This window comes from Sinocyclocheilus anshuiensis, unplaced genomic scaffold (genome assembly GCF_001515605.1).
Source record: "Sinocyclocheilus anshuiensis isolate Anshui unplaced genomic scaffold, SAMN03320099.WGS_v1.1 scaffold185, whole genome shotgun sequence".
Lineage (NCBI taxonomy): Eukaryota > Metazoa > Chordata > Actinopteri > Cypriniformes > Cyprinidae > Sinocyclocheilus > Sinocyclocheilus anshuiensis.
The window spans coordinates 1503057-1519217 of NW_015539887.1; the positions used below are offsets into that span (position 1 = coordinate 1503057).

Sequence of the window (16161 nt, forward strand, 5' to 3'; positions counted from 1 at the left end):
CTCTATTATAGATCAGTGGTTCTATAGTATTTTGTCGCGCCGCTCGCGTCCGGTGTAGACATGGTGTTAGGAATCGTTATTTGTTTTCCGTGCCTTATAAGGGTTCACGCTTCGGGCACACCCCCGCCCCCGCCGATGTCATCGTCCATCGCGATGTTTCACTGTAGACATCGTCCGATGTCAATTTTGTAGACATTGCTCAACCCTAATGCATAGCTCTATAGATAAAGCAGCCTTGTGTTTTGACGCTTCCTTTTACATTATGTAGGTGTTGATGCAGGCTTTGAGAGATTTCAACATGCCACAGATAGTTTCGGAAGACGTTCCAGTGTTCCTGGGTCTGATTAGAGATTTGTTCCCTGGTTTGGAGGTGGAAAGGCGGACTGATGCAGAGTTTGAGCTGATAGTCCGTCAGACGAGTCTAGAGTTAAAGCTTCAACCTGAGGACACGTTCGTTCTGAAAGTAAGAAACTCTCTGCACAGTGTCATTAAATTGTTTAGCATTAAGTTATCATACTGTTTTAGATTCCTTGCTAACCTCTTATTTTTGAATGCAATTTTTAATGAAGGTTGTTCAGCTTGATGAGCTTCTATCTGTTCATCACTCAGTGTTTGTGGTTGGTGATGCTGGGACTGGAAAAAGCCAGGTCAGAACACAGTCTACATGAATACAAACCTGTTTCCCACTGTCCACTTTCCCTGATGTTTTAAATTAATCCACTAATTACTTGTATTTTGTGTTCTTATAATGTAAAATATCTCTCTATTCGATTATGACATTTTGCCTGATAATTAATTGTCATGCAAACAAATTATTTGCCAGATTTGTGGACAGTTATTTTATAGATTTTATTTTTCATTTTCATGGCTTTATAAACATATTGCACAGGTGTGAAATAATTTATATTGTTCTGTAGTTATACAGTATATTCATTATTTGTGCTAAATTCTTTGGTTTTACTAGAATCCAGCAATCGGAATATTATGAAATAATTAAAGTTTATTGTATATTGTTATTTATTAATTGATTAATTGATATATATATATATATATATATATATATATATATATATATATATATAGTGTGGAGAGAACTTGCACTGAGTAGAGGCTTCCGTCGGGCCACTCTGCCATAAAGGCCCGATTGGTGGAGGGCTGCAGTGATGGTTGTCTTTCTACAACTTTCTCCCATCTCCTGACTGCATCTCTGGAGCTCAGCCACAATGTTCTTTGGGTTCTTCTTTACCTCTCTCTCCAAGGCTCTTCTCCCCCGATAGCTCTGTTTGGCCGGACGGCCAGCTCTAGGAAGGGTTCTGGTCGTCCCAAACGTCTTCTATTTAAGGATTATGGAGGCCACTGTGCTCTTAGGAACCTTAAGTGCAGCAGAAATTTTTTTGTAACCTTGGCCAGATCTGTGCCTTGCCACAATTCTGTCTCTGAGCTCTTCAGGCAGTTCCTTTGACCTCATGATTCTCATTTGCTCTGACATGCACTGTGAGCTGTAAGGTCTTATATAGACAGGTGTGTGGCTTTCCTAATCAAGTCCAATCAGTATAATCAAACACAGCTGGACTCAAATGAAGGTGTAGAACCATCTCAAGGATGATCAGAAGAAATGGACAGCACCTGAGTTAAATATATGAGTGTCACAGCAAAGGGTCTGAATACTTAGGACCATGTGATATTTCAGTTTTTCTTTTTTAATAAATCTGCAAAAATGTCAACAATTCTGTGTTTTTCTGTCAATATGGGGTGCTGTGTGTACATTAATGAGGAAAAAAATTAACTTAAATGATTTTAGCAAATGGCTGCAATATAACAAAGAGTGAAAAATTTAAGGGGGTCTGAATACTTTCCGTACCCACTGTATATATGGTATCATACATATACTATATATAATATTAATTTAAAATATGATTTTTTTTATTGTTCACATGATCTGATCTATAACAACCAAAACAAATTTTCTTTGCAAAAATTAAAATAGAAAGTTAGTACATTTAAAGTGTGGAATAATCACAAAAAAATCTCTAAACAGATCCTGAAAACTCTTCACAAAACCTACTTCAACATGGGAAAGATGCCTTTCTGGAATGATCTGAACCCAAAAGCTATAAGCAATGATGAACTGTTTGGATTCTTTCATCCAGCCACTCGGGAATGGAAAGATGGTACATCAGCATCCATTGTTTTGTAGAGCTGATCGTGTCCAATTCACAGTACATAACTTACAGTTTAGACATGAGATCCATTCTCCCTGGTAAGACTTTGAGATTGTAAATCTCTTCATGTGGCAGGTTTATTGTCACATTTCATGCGGGATCAAGCCAGTAACTCTCACTCGGGGCCAAAGTGGATTGTTCTGGATGGAGACATTGACCCCATGTGGATTGAGTCTCTCAACACTGTCATGGATGACAACAAGGTACCCCACACAGTTTGTGCATGTTTTTATGAGGACATTTGCATCCAGCTGATTAATCGGAGCACTAAAATTGCATTTTGACACATTTAAATACTCCACTTGCAGCAAACAGGGAATTATGAATATTGGCAATGATGTAGTTATGTTGTGCATGTCTGTGCAGGTTCTTACTCTGGCTAATAATGAACGTATCCCACTCACCCCCTCGATGAGACTACTGTTTGAGATCAGCCACTTGAAACATGCCACGCCTGCCACCGTGTCCCGAGCTGGCATCCTGTACATCAATCCTCAGGAGCTTAGCTGGAACCTGTGAGAAATTCACTTTCTGTGCAAATTACACCATCTAATTCATAGTGGTTCATATTTGTGATGGATTAGGATTATTTCTTCAATGTCTATAGATATGTTACGAGTTGGATTGATCGGAGGGAGAGACAAACTGAGAGAGCACACCTGACCATTCTGTTTGACAAATACATCCCTCGCTGTATTGAAAAAATGAGAAGCTCCTTTAAGACGATCATTCCTATTACCGAGAACAGCATGGTTCAGGTGTACCATTCACACAGATACACTCATTCATACAGGCCTATACTGTGGTTTTCAAATCTTTACTGATGTCTCTCTCTTTCTCAGACTCTGTGCTCCTTGTTGGATTGTCTGTTAACTCCGGAGAACATTCCGGCAGACACTCCACGGGAAGTCTATGAGACATACTTTGTGTTCGCATGTGTGTGGGCTTTTGGTGGAGCCACATTCCAGGATCAGGTATTTGTTTTGTTTTGTATTTTTGTATGGTTTTGTGTGTGTTGTTTTTTTTGTTTGGGTTGGTGTTTTGTTTTGTGTTTTTGTATGGTTTTGTGTGTGTTGTATTTTTGTTTGGGTTGGTGTTTTGTTTTGTGTTTTATGTTGTTTTGTATTGTTTTTTGTTTTGTTTTGTTTCATTTCGTTTTTGGGGGGAATATACGAATGCGAAACAAAAACTACACCAAGACTGAAACTGACAAAATTGATATATTTATATTTATTTTAAGTGAGTTTTGATTTATTTGCTAATACTTTCCACACAATTTTTTCTCTGAATCTGAGCAAAGCTGAGCTAAAACTTTTTGTCACTGGCGAGATCATAGTCTAAAAATCACCCATAGTCTTTTTTTATATATATATCATTGTTTTTTTTTTAATAAGAATATCAGTTAATTAAAAAAAAGTTGATCTCTTCAAGATCATCTTAAAATGGATCCTTCACAAGCATGATGAATATATACTGTATATATATAATATGAATGTTTCTCGCACTTTAGAGTGTCTCTGTTTATGTTGTCTTTTTTGATCTCTCAGCTCCATGATTTTCGGGCTGAGTTCAGTCAGTGGTGGATCAAAGAGATGAAGAGTGTGAAGTTTCCTGTACAGGGTTCTGTGTTTGACTACTATTTAGATCCTCATTCCAGACGCTTCCTGCCATGGACCGACAGGATGCTCATGTTTGAGATGGACCCTGATACACCTGTACAGGTGAGGACAGGATCATGTATTGCAGGAAGCTGAAGTCTAAATTTGATGTAGGAACACTCGGAATACACTAATACTTCCTGTTACATACAGAATAACATGTTGTGAACATATTCATTACAACACAATATATTTCTTTGTGATCCACTGAGAAAATTCTCCTGAGAAAATTCACTCTCACAGAAAACTACTTTAATTTCAGAATAATGGCATGCTAATTTAGTGCAGTTAGTGCATTAGAGTGGGTCAGTGAACAGATACAGAGAAAACAACCTCCCTCCATCATGAGCTGAACCTGCAGTCAGAGGAGTTTTGGATCTGATTACCGTTCAAAGTAATCAGAATTATGCGTGTGTGTGGGGCCATTGTCTCTGTTTTTATTCTTGGAAGATAAAGACGTAATGTTGATAATAGGGTAGTCATAGTGATGAACTGGGCCTACAGGTTTGTCGTGTCTCATTGCAGAACTATATTCTAAAAGTTCACTCAAAATGCTCTTGCAAAGTATCACACAGCTTTTTCCGAAAAATACAAGTATTTAAACTGATTTAATTGTGTAAATGTTTTTATACTTTTTTTTTTTAGAGTGGGTCTACAAAATTCTCACCACCAATTATACATTGGATAAATTATATATACACCACTGATCAAAATTTTGGGATTGGATACGTTTTTTTATGTTTTTGAAAGAAGTGATTTGGTGCTCAAGAAAAAAAAAGTATTATAATCAGTGTTTGAAAGCATTGTGCTGCTCTTTGTGAAAACTGTGATACATTTTTAAAAATATATTTTGATGGAAAGAAAGTTCTAAAGAACAGCATTTTTTAAATAGAAAACTTTTGAAAGATAGACAGATAGATAGACAGACAGACAGACAGATAGATAGATAGATAGATTTTATAGTGTTATTTATAGACTTATTTATAGTGTTATTTGTTGATTTAGATAAGTTGAATATGACTTGAGTAATCAAATGCCCCCCTTTTTTGTCTACAGTCTATGTTAGTCCCAACAGTTGAGACGGTCAGACTGCAGTATTTCATGCGCATGTTATTGGAGACATCTCAGCCTCTTATGCTGATTGGTGGAGCAGGCACTGGGAAATCTGCTCTTGTCAGGAACCTTCTGGAAACACTACCGGAGAACCTTATAACCGCGAAAGTTCCCCTTCACTTTCATATCACTGCATCCATGCTGCAAAGTGAGTGTGACAGCGTGCATTTCATCAAATTTTTCTAAAATGTCTTCCGATGTGTAGAACAGCACCTCCTTGTGGTCCATATGACAAATTTCATTTCATCTGGTTATAATAATAATAGAAATAACAGTTAGTCCAGTGATTTCATCCAAGTGCTCCTCAGGGTGTACTTGAATTGATGTTGAGTAAATGTTTGCTTTATTAAACCTTTAAAACAAACAAAAAAAGTTTTTAGTAGGTCTGAACAGCATGAGACAGATGGATTTGTTCATACATATCAAGCCATACAAATTTTAGACAAAAAAAATTCTGCTCTTATGGACTTGTATCCCAGAATTTTATAACACTATGTAAAATGTGAATTTCACTTGTACTAGTTATAGGATTTCTTTGAAAATGATGCCTTATGCAAAGTTGTAGTCAGTTCTTTTAAAACAATGCTTTTTATTTTTATTATCAGAGGCAATGGAGAAACCTCTCGAAAGGAAGGCTGGCAGGAGTTACGCACCCCCGAGAAACAAGAGACTCATCTACTTCATCGATGACATGAACATGACAGCTGTGGACAGTTATGGGACCTCTCAGCCACACGCTCTCATTCGCCAGCATCTGGATTACAAGCACTGGTTACGCAACATCAACGTTTCTTTCATTTATTCCACTTAAGGGAGATATTACTTGTCAAAACACTCTATAACAATTTTCTGTCTTTTTTCTAGGTATGACAGTCACAATTTAACAATGAAAGACATACACAACACCCATTATCTCTCTTGTATGAATCCAACATCGGGGAGTTTTACAATTAACCCCAGACTGCAGGTATTTGAATTTCTTTTGTGGGAGCTTCTTTATTGCACATTGTTGTGCAGCATTCAGAGCAGAATATAAACTTTTTGTCATACCATATATTTCGCATTTACAAATATTATTAATAATCATTCATCGTCAATTTCTATACCACCTATAGAAATGTGTATTAATATGTATTTGTGATACTAAAAAAATAAAATAAATAAATAAATAAATATCCTGTATGTAATAAATAATGCCATATATTTCCATAAAATTCCATAAAATATCATGGACAGTTTGTGGTGCTGTATTTTTCACAGTTTAGAATAACTTGAATATTAATTTCATATATACAAGTTAATATATTATAATTAAAGTAAGTATATAAATTTTTTGTATTAATATATTAAACATGAATTTTACATATTAGGGGATAATTAGGCACGTTATGTCGTGACGACATAGGGGGTTTACTTGAGAGCCCCAATCCGCTCTGACATTCAGAGAAAACGCCACTGAATTTTGGCTAGTGGATTTTGCATACCTGAGCCACTCCCCGTGCATACAGATATAAATAGGCAACAGGTGCATCCACTCATTCAGGTTTTACGCTGAAGAGCCGAGAATGTGTCCCTGGCAACCAGCAATGGTTCGAGGTTGTGGCATGGGGACATAACATACGTAACCGAGACGTTCCCTATCTGTCGGTCACTATGAGTTATGTCGTGACGACATAGGGGGTCCATGGAAAGCACCACAACCTGAACTCTGTCACAACCCTGTAGCACTGCAAATGTTGACAAGCAGCCACATGTCAGACAAATGCTGTGCAAAGGTTGCAACCTTCCCAACGCCCCAGCGCAAATTCGCTGACCTTGGCGCCCGCATGGATCAAAAGGTGAGTACATCGCTGCTGGAGATAGCCAAGCCGCTGTTTCTATGACAGAATTTTTTTCTTAAGAGAAGGGATTTTGACTTTCATGAAAGGTGCTTCACGCCTTTTCTATTTGTTGTTTACAGCTTGGCAGTAATGAAGGGGAAGCGAGCCTTCCAGAGAAGGGCGCTACGGAGACCACATCCTGCCTGTAGGGAGGTATCATACGGAGACACTGATATGGACTGACCCAGGCCTGGGGCAGTACTACATATGGAATAGTCTCTGAGTCAGGTCCTACCTAGGAGTAGGGAGGAACGGCTGCCAGCAGAGACTGACAGAGTGGTCTGTCAAAGGGAAGACACGTGTTCACCAGGATGGAAACCTTACCATGGAAAAATACACATATAAGATCGCCCGCAGGCAATCAAGCCATATGGACACCTAGCCGAAGTAAAGGGGCTGACCGGAAACCCGGGCAAGCTAACACCGATACTGAGCCTAGGAACTGCTCCGCCCAGTCTTGACTGCCGGGGGTGCTGGAGGATACTCAACCAGGGTTTGCCGACTGGGGAACTTACTGGAGGAGGAAAAGCAACGCTCTGACGGGACACAGCAACGCCAAGGCTGGATCTGCCTCCTCCGAGGGCAGTGCTTGCAGGTTCACCACCTGATCGCGAAAGGGCGTGGTGGGAACCTTGGGCATGTATCCAGGCCGGGGTCTCAGGACAATGTGAGAGTAGGCCGGCCCGAACACAAGGCACTCTTCGCTCACCGAAAATGCTTGGAGGCCCCCGACCGTCTTAATGGAAGTGAGCGCGGTCAGGAGTGCTGTCTTAGCAGACAGGAACTTAAGCTCAACTGAGTCCAGTGGCTCAAAGGGATCCCCCTGAAGGCCAGCCAGGACAGTAGAGAGATCCCAGGAGGGCACCGGGGGTGGCCTAGGCAACCTTCTGGCACCCCTCAGGAACCTGATGATGAGATCGTGCTTTCCCAGGGACCGGCCGTCCACTGCATCGTGATGTGCGGCGATAGCAGCCACATACACTTTCAAGGTGGAGGGTGACAGCCTACGCTCCAACCTTTCTTGCAGGAAAGAAAGCACTACTCCAATCGTGCATCTTTGGGGGTCTTCTCGGCGAGAAGAACACCACTTCATGAACAGACTCACAGCCTCATCGAGGGAGTTCTAGCCTGAGTGATCATGTTTACCACCGCCGGTGGCAGATCGTTTAAGTCTGCCACATTCCGTCCAGGAGCCACACATGGAGGTCCCAGAGATCTGGACGCGGATGCCATTTGGTGCTGAGCCCCTGAGAAAGGAGGTCCTTCCTCAGAGGGATGCACCAGGGAGGGGCTGTCGCGAGGACCATGAGTTCCGAAAATCAGGTCCAGGTGGGCCAGTAAGGCTCAACCAGCGCGACCTGCGCGGATGCCATTTGGTGCTGAGCCCCTGAGAAAGGAGGTCCTTCCTCAGAGGGATGCACCAGGGAGGGGCTGTCGCGAGGAGCATGAGTTCCCGAAAACCAGGTCCGGGTGGGCCAGTAAGGCGCAACCAGCAAGACCTGTTCCTTGTCCTCCCTGACCATGCACAGTGTCTGTGCGAGAAGGCTCACTGGGGGAAACGCATACTTGCGTAGAGCCCGAGGCCAGCTGTGTGCCAGTGCATCTGTGCCGAGGGGGGCCTCGGTCAGGGAGTAATACAGCTAGGAGTGGGAGGACTCGTGGGAAGTAAACAGGTCTACCTGGGCTTCCCCGAATCGACTCCAGATCAGCCGGATCTCGGCATGGAGTCACCATTCTCCGGGGAATGTGAGCTGTCGTGAGAGTGTGTCGGCTGCACGATTGAGCTCCCCCAGAATGTGGACGGCGCGCAGCGACTTGAGCCACGTCTAACTCCAGAGGAGGAGATGACGGGCGAGCTGTGACGTGATTGTAGACCACCCTGCCGGTTGATGGACATCACCTTCCTGAGGGATTGTGCCTCGACTTTCGTCGCCCAGAGGGCGAAGTCAGTTGCCGTGTGCAGTTCCTGCATCAACCCGGGTCAGAACTACCCTCGTGCATTTGTTTCAGTGCCTTGGCTTGGTGGACCTGCAGGATAGCCATGGCATGCAGGGCAAAGGTGGCCTGGCCCGCAGCACCGAAAGCTTTGGCCGCAAAAGCGACCGTCAGCTTACAGGCTTTGGACAGGAGACGCGGACGATTCCTCCAAGTGGCGGCGTTTTGCGGGCACAGGTGCACCGCAACCGCTCTCTCCACCTGGAGAATGTCTACGTACCCCCTAGCCGCCCCGCCATCGAGGGTAGTGAGGACAGAGGAGGGAGACAAGCGTCTTCTGGCGGAAAAAGGGGCCGCCCATGGCTTCGTCAGCTCCTCATGCACCTCCGAAAAAAAGGCACCAGCGCCCCACACCAAGAAACCAATCATCCAGCCGCGAGGGCTCGTGACTGGGCAGTGTGTTCACCTTCAGCCCGATACTCACGGCTGCCCGGGAAAGCATGGCCGTCAACTCGGGGTCCGATTCGGCGGTGGCGACAACACCCTATGGGGGCAGCCCCACCGAATCTTCATCCTCGGAGGACGATAGCCCATCCCCCGATGCTGCGATCGACATCTGATCCTCCGGAGGCACACCGAATGAAATGAAATGCTGGGACTGTCACGAGCCGGGCCAGCGAAACCATTCTGGAGCCGAACGAGACATTCGCTGCGGGAGGAGTGAGAGGTCCACGGGGCGTGCCCGGCGGAGAAGCTCTCACTGTGACCCTCAGATCTCCCAGAGCTCTGGCCGGCGGTCCCCTGCTCGTGACAGGGAAACCGGGACGGGTAGAGACAGAGGGTGCGAGATCGCAGCGAAGTCATGCCCATACGCTCGCAATGAACGCATGAGTCATCCACGAATGCAGCTTCAGCGTGTTGGATGCCCAGACACTGAAGGCAACGCTCATGGCCATCGACAGAGGACAGGTAACGATCGCAACCAAGAGAACACTGACGGAACGGCATCTTTAAAAAGACGCGAGCCGTCCGTGATGAGAAGCTGCTCTTTTAGTTGAAGCACCCAGGGGAATCGCTGAATCAACAGGGACACCGCTGTTTGTGCCGTCACGCCAACCAGGAACAGCTTCTTTCTTCCAGTCAGAACGAAAGGGCTTTGTGGAGAAGAAATCATTCACCCACTCGGCTCCGAAGCAAAAATCTGATGAGTGGATGCACCTGTCACCTATTTATACCCGTATGCACGTGGAGTGGCTCAGGTATGCAAAATCCACTAGCCAAAATTCATTGGTGTTTTCTCTGAAAGTCAGAGCAGATTGGGGCTCTCAAGTAAACCCCCTATGTCGTCACGACATAACTCGTAGTGACCGACAGATAGGGAACTGTGTTGGAGTAATGAAATTTAAGCAATTTTACTAAAGCAATTTAGTAATTTTCTCTTTTCATCTTAATTCAGCATCTCCTGTGAGTTGTGACCAATTAAATTCAAACTAATGAATTCAAATGGAGCCATTTTTTAATTTTGAACTCTGTTCCATACGCAATGCACTGATTAAAAAAATGCAGAATTATATGAAAAGATATTGTAGTAAAAAAAGGGTTGCACTTCTTATTTGTACTTACAGTGTACATAGTTCTGGTAATATAAGGTAACTACACGGGGTAGGTTCAGGGTTGGTACCTAGTTATTGTAATTACTATAATAAGTACATAGTATGTACATGAGGAAGAGGACTGTAAAATAAAGTGCTACCAAAAAAAAGTGTAGTGTAAAAAAAAGTTTATTGTTTGTTATATAATATGAAATTTTGTTTGAGAGACATCACTGACAAATCTTCACCTTAATTTTCATCAGAGGCATTTCACAGTGTTAGTGCTCAACACACCCAGCTGTGAGACCCTCAGCTCCATCTTTGGCTCTATCCTGAGCTTCCACCTGCAGAGGTTGCCGTTCAGCGCAGCTGTGGTGAGGAGTGCTCCAGCTGTGGTGAAAGCAGCTGTAGCACTCCATAACAGGGTGCTCCAGCACTTCCTCCCCACCTCTATAAAGTTTTACTATCTCTTCAACCTGTGGGATCTCTCTCGGCTGTTCCAGGTTAAACATTCCCTCTGTGCTCAGTAATTTAAACTGTAAATATCTTGAATTAGCCAACATTTTGTACCTGTGTTTGTATGTGCATCTAGGGTCTCCTGTTCTCCAGGCCAGAGTGTGTTAGACAGGGTGCAGATCTGGTTCGACTTTGGATCCATGAATCCAGAAGAGTATATTCAGATCGCTTTTCTGAAGCATCTGACATTCAGCTTTTCCATAGGCTGCAGGCGGACATCGCACGACAGGCCTTGGAGGTAAACCAGCAAAATGACATGTTTACTGCTGTGAAAGGCCTCAATGAATCAGCATCTTTCACAAAAAAAAACAACAACTGGAAGGCACCTTATTATTTTATTCAAATTTTTTATTTTCTTTGTTTTCTGTTTTATGAAAAAAATTGCGCAATGGAATAAGAAATACACCAAAAACATTTATTTATAAATATAAAAAACAACAACAATATTTTAAGTAATAAAATGAAATAAAATAAGTAAATAAATGTATAATTGTAGTTAAAGTATAATAATGTTATATTTAAAAACAAAGAAACAAACAAACAAATAAATAAAAATTAATTAATTCCCCACTCCTTTGTTAAAAATAAGATGGATTAGAAATTTGTAATTACTACAAATTATAATATAAATATGTATCTACAAGGAATAAACTAGTCAACAAAATCAATGACAATAAATAAATATAATGAATTATATTTATATAATGAATTATATATATAATAATGAAAAATCTATCCTGATTCCTCCACTTTTCATCAGTAAAACTCCAGGCTCTCTATTATGTGATACTATTATGTTAATACTATTGTTCTTTAACATGCAGTTGTTCTCTGTTTGTCTCCTAAAGGAAATAGAGGAAGAGGCAGTGTTGCAGGAGCCACTAATATACCTGCACAGCAGTGTGGGCTCTGCAGAACCTTCCTACATGCCCGTAGCTGGATGGGAGCAGCTCAGCTGTATCCTCAATGAGGCTTTGGACAGCTACAACGAGCTCCACTCTGCCATGAACCTGGTGCTGTTCCAGGAAGCCATGCAGCATGTGTGAGTGCTACGCCTGCAGTATGTGCTTTAGTGAATACAGATTTAACTGTACTTACACACACATGTTTTTTTTGACTGGTTTCTGCAGGTGTCGGATCAGTCGCATCCTGGCATGTCCTAGAGGCCATGCCCTCCTCGTAGGTGTGGGGGGCAGTGGCAAACAAAGCCTGACCCGCCTTGCTGCCCACCTCTCCAACATGGATGTGTTCCAGCCCACCCTCAGCAAGGGCTACAACATACAGGACCTAAAGGTAACCGCCTCAGTAGACCGCACAATACAATCAATGGCATACAAGATGAAAATGAGAAAACCACATACAGCAGAAACCACAACAAATGCGACTTTGATATTGTGCCAAACCATCGTAACCCACATCAGCTGCCTAAATCATAGTACCCATCACTGCTGTGAGGTGAGGATAAATCTAAAATGGCGGTGATTCATTAGCAGGGATCAAGCTTTCTTTTAGACAACACTTTCCCTGATCAATACCCCGTCCGACTCCATCGATCTCATTTAGTCCCGCCCGGATGCAATGGGGAGTAATTGCCAGATCCTATTAAAGAACCAAAGCAAATATTTCAATGCCCTATTGATGAGGCCGCTGCTATCATTTCATTCATCAGTGTGTGGTAAATCTGAGGCCAGTTGGCTGAGCTGCATTGATCTCTATACACTCAACACTCACTGTTTGATGCCCTCTACGCATAATCATGAAGAGACACTTCATCTTGGTCTCATCCTGTTTCTATGCATATATGTAAATATGCAGTATTACAAGATAGTAGTCATGTTGAACAACTTTCCTTTTGTTAAGGTCACATTAGCGAAATTTCGGCTATGTTTTACAGTCCTTTGTCTATTGTCAATAGTGCAGCACTTTTATATAGCACAGCTCACAGAAAAGTCGTTTCAAACCAAGCAGCTTTGTGTTTGTCATGTGATCAACTTGAACCTGTTGCAAAATCTGCCCGGCGAAATCCTTTCCCATTTGTGTGGATTCCTTTTGAAACGACTGGATTTCACTTGTGAAAATTCACTGAGCAACAATATCTTTAAAGTTGAAGTTTGCTGCTAGAAGCACTAGAATTGTAAAAATTAAAATTTTTATACAGGTTTTCTGAATGCTGCTTCTGTGTTCTACTGATGTACTTGTTGAGCGTCACAGTTTTTGAGGCTGAGGAAATCAACCCATACATTGCTTACTGGATAGTTGTCTCTGGCACATTCACATATAGGATGATAACTATTATGATAACTTTAACCAGAGCTGGGTAGATTACTTAGAAATTGTAGTCCGTTCCTGATTCTAAATTACATGACAAAAATTGTAGTTAGTAGCGCAATCCATTACATTACACATTTTAGGTAATGTAATTAGAATACTTTTTGATTACTTTTACATTACTTTTTTAAGTCGTTTAACACGTTATATAACGTCATATAAACATACAAATAGTAAGAAAATATATTCCATTCATTGTAATTAATATCATGAAGTGCATTAAACATTACTTTACTTCAAGGTTTCCCAAACTTGGGTTCATAAATGAACTGCAGGGGCTTCATGAGTTTAATGAAAAGCTAATAATTAATTGAATCATAAAAATGGCAAATAAAAATAAGTAATTTTAAAAATAACATTAATCAAAATAAAACACTAAAAAAAAAAAATATTTAATTTGTTTACCCTGCATGCCATGTGACCATTAATCATTGTCAGAGAACCATGAACATGCAAATGTGATACTTCATTATTAAAATATTTATTTGAGATTAAAATCTCAGGGGTACTTCAAGTAAATATATTAAGTGAAAAATGTTCAGATGACAAAAAAGTTTGGGAATGCCTGCATTAAATGCAAATAAGAAATATTGTGAATTTGTGTATTACTTTCTGAATGTATATAAGCGGTAGGCTATTTTAGAAAGAAACATTTAAAAGATGAATAAGAAGAATTAGGGAGAATCAATAAAATATGAATAATTTATTGCTATTGTGTGAATAATATGTAATCATGTAATCAATAAAAAGTAACTGTAGTCTGATTCCGAGCATTTTAAAATGTAATTTAATCTAATTACAAGTACTTTTGTAATTTTTGTAATCTGATTGCATAATCCAGATTACATGTAATCAGTTACTACCCAGCTCTGACTATAACTATAGCTTATAGCGTTTTGAAAAAATCGCTTCAATTAGATGAGAATAGGGAAGACCACACCTATATCAATAATGACGCAGAGTTATTGGAATTTTTTTCCAGCTGAATAATGCTAAACACATTCATAGCCAATCAGAATCAAGCAAATTTAGAGCTTGAGCATTTGAAGTGGCAGAATTATTTGTATTATTTGGGATTTTTACACTTATCAATTTATTTGCTTTTGTACAGTTTCCGACGTGTTGATTTTTAAGATTTTTTTCTCATTATTTGAAAGGAAAAGTGACAGGAAGTGATAGAAAGAAGAGGGTAAAATGGGATTGGAATTTGTGTGCGGACCAGATTCAAACTCAAATCTCCCACATGAGCACCATAACTCTTCTAACCACTAAGCCACAGCTCAAACTGGTTTTGGAGACTGGTTGTGCTCTCTTCCATATTGTAAGTGTTCTCAGCTATCTCTCATGTATTTTTCAGGTGGATTTGGCTGGACTGTACATGAAGACGGGGGTGAAAAACATACCCACAATCCTGCTCCTCACAGACGCTCAGATCCCAGAGGACCGTTTTCTCGTCATCATCAGCACCCTGATATCGTCAGGTCAGACCCTCCCGCACACGCACACATTTATACACGCCACAGGGGGGCTCATTGTGTGTTGATCTGATGAATGGGAAACATATGTAAATGGAGTGGGGCCGGTGAAGAAGATTAAGGGTGACTGGAACAGGCCTGCGTGTCATTGGATCAAGACCCACAGAACACAGATGGTGGCTCTCATCTGTCACTGATGTCAAGCGCAGAGGTCTTAGTGCTTGAACCAGAATAAAGCATCAGAGTTAACAAATGTAACATAATTTAACTAATGCGTGTGTAATTGCTAATGCTTAAATGCACAAGAGTACATTTATTCCTACATGCCATAAAGGATTTGTATGAATAGCATTTATTTGGCAGTGTAGTAATTTTCATAACACAAAAATAGAACTTTTATATATAGTACATATACTTGACATCAGTACATTAGGGATGTGCATCTCATGACTGAGGCCGATACGATACGCATCTCGATGCATAGCCAATGATACGATACATTAAAGATACATATGAAGCAGCTACCGATGCGATGTGATATGATGCCCCCCTATTGCGATGCAGTGCGATCCGATTTCGATTCGATTCGATTCAACACAATGCGATTCGATGCAATACGATGCAATGGAAAAAATATGATCACTTTTAATGCCTCAAGGCCTGTTTCATAAAACAAGTTTACCAAATAAGCCAGGCTTATTTCAGTTAGTCTGACTCATTGTCAAATGATTTGGTTCCATAAAGCAAATTTAACATAGATCAACTTCAGTCACTGTGGCAACTTATGCTGGGAAACTAACCTGGTCTAAAGCAGGTTAACTATCAGACTAAGCTGAGTTCCTCTAACACTGACCAATAGGAACGCTATTATTTGACTTTTTGTACAGTTTCTAGTCAAGCAGAAAGGCTCTTTCTGGTTTTATGACAGCTGTACCTTTGCAGAACAGATAGCAGAACATTAGAACATTACAATCTAAAATTGCTCTTTAAAGCATTAAAAGAACTAAATTAAAAGTTAAAATCACTGAATTAAAAATGAAAATAAATAAATAAAATGACTATATTTTCACTTTGTATAAGAAACACACATTAACTCATCTGAGCTTATTAATTAGTACTGTATAGCTTACATTTGATTGACCTATTACAAGTCCCTTCACAGTTACTGCTATCATAAAAATACACTTATATGAAGGTTTAAAATTCTACAAAAGGCACATTTAATGTCCAACAACAAATATTTTAGCAAAATGTAGGCTATATTTTACGCAGAATTATTGCGCTCCTATTTGATTGCGTGCCGTCTGTTTAGCACGCATGCGCGCAGCAGCGCTCGTTCACTCGCGTAAGCCTCGCCCACTCCTGACAGCAAAACGGATATATTTGCATGACTTTCTAACATTTACAGATGAAAAATATACCTGTGACATGTCAGTTATGCA

General features: G+C 40.9%; 1 protein-coding gene across 1 annotated transcript in view; it reads left to right on the top strand.

The window, feature by feature from the left end:
* LOC107685550 (dynein heavy chain 11, axonemal) overlaps positions 1–16161 on the top strand; it is an 80958-nt gene that overhangs the window by 29178 nt on the left and 35619 nt on the right. The window contains exons 39-54 of the mRNA XM_016482173.1: positions 269–463; positions 570–647; positions 2039–2171; positions 2298–2425; positions 2589–2737; positions 2830–2980; positions 3065–3196; positions 3770–3943; positions 4937–5141; positions 5599–5764; positions 5858–5960; positions 10664–10903; positions 10993–11154; positions 11765–11958; positions 12047–12209; positions 14602–14725. Of these exons, the coding sequence (XP_016337659.1) occupies positions 269–463; positions 570–647; positions 2039–2171; positions 2298–2425; positions 2589–2737; positions 2830–2980; positions 3065–3196; positions 3770–3943; positions 4937–5141; positions 5599–5764; positions 5858–5960; positions 10664–10903; positions 10993–11154; positions 11765–11958; positions 12047–12209; positions 14602–14725 (2497 nt within the window). The remainder of the gene's footprint in view (positions 1–268; positions 464–569; positions 648–2038; positions 2172–2297; positions 2426–2588; positions 2738–2829; positions 2981–3064; positions 3197–3769; positions 3944–4936; positions 5142–5598; positions 5765–5857; positions 5961–10663; positions 10904–10992; positions 11155–11764; positions 11959–12046; positions 12210–14601; positions 14726–16161) is intronic.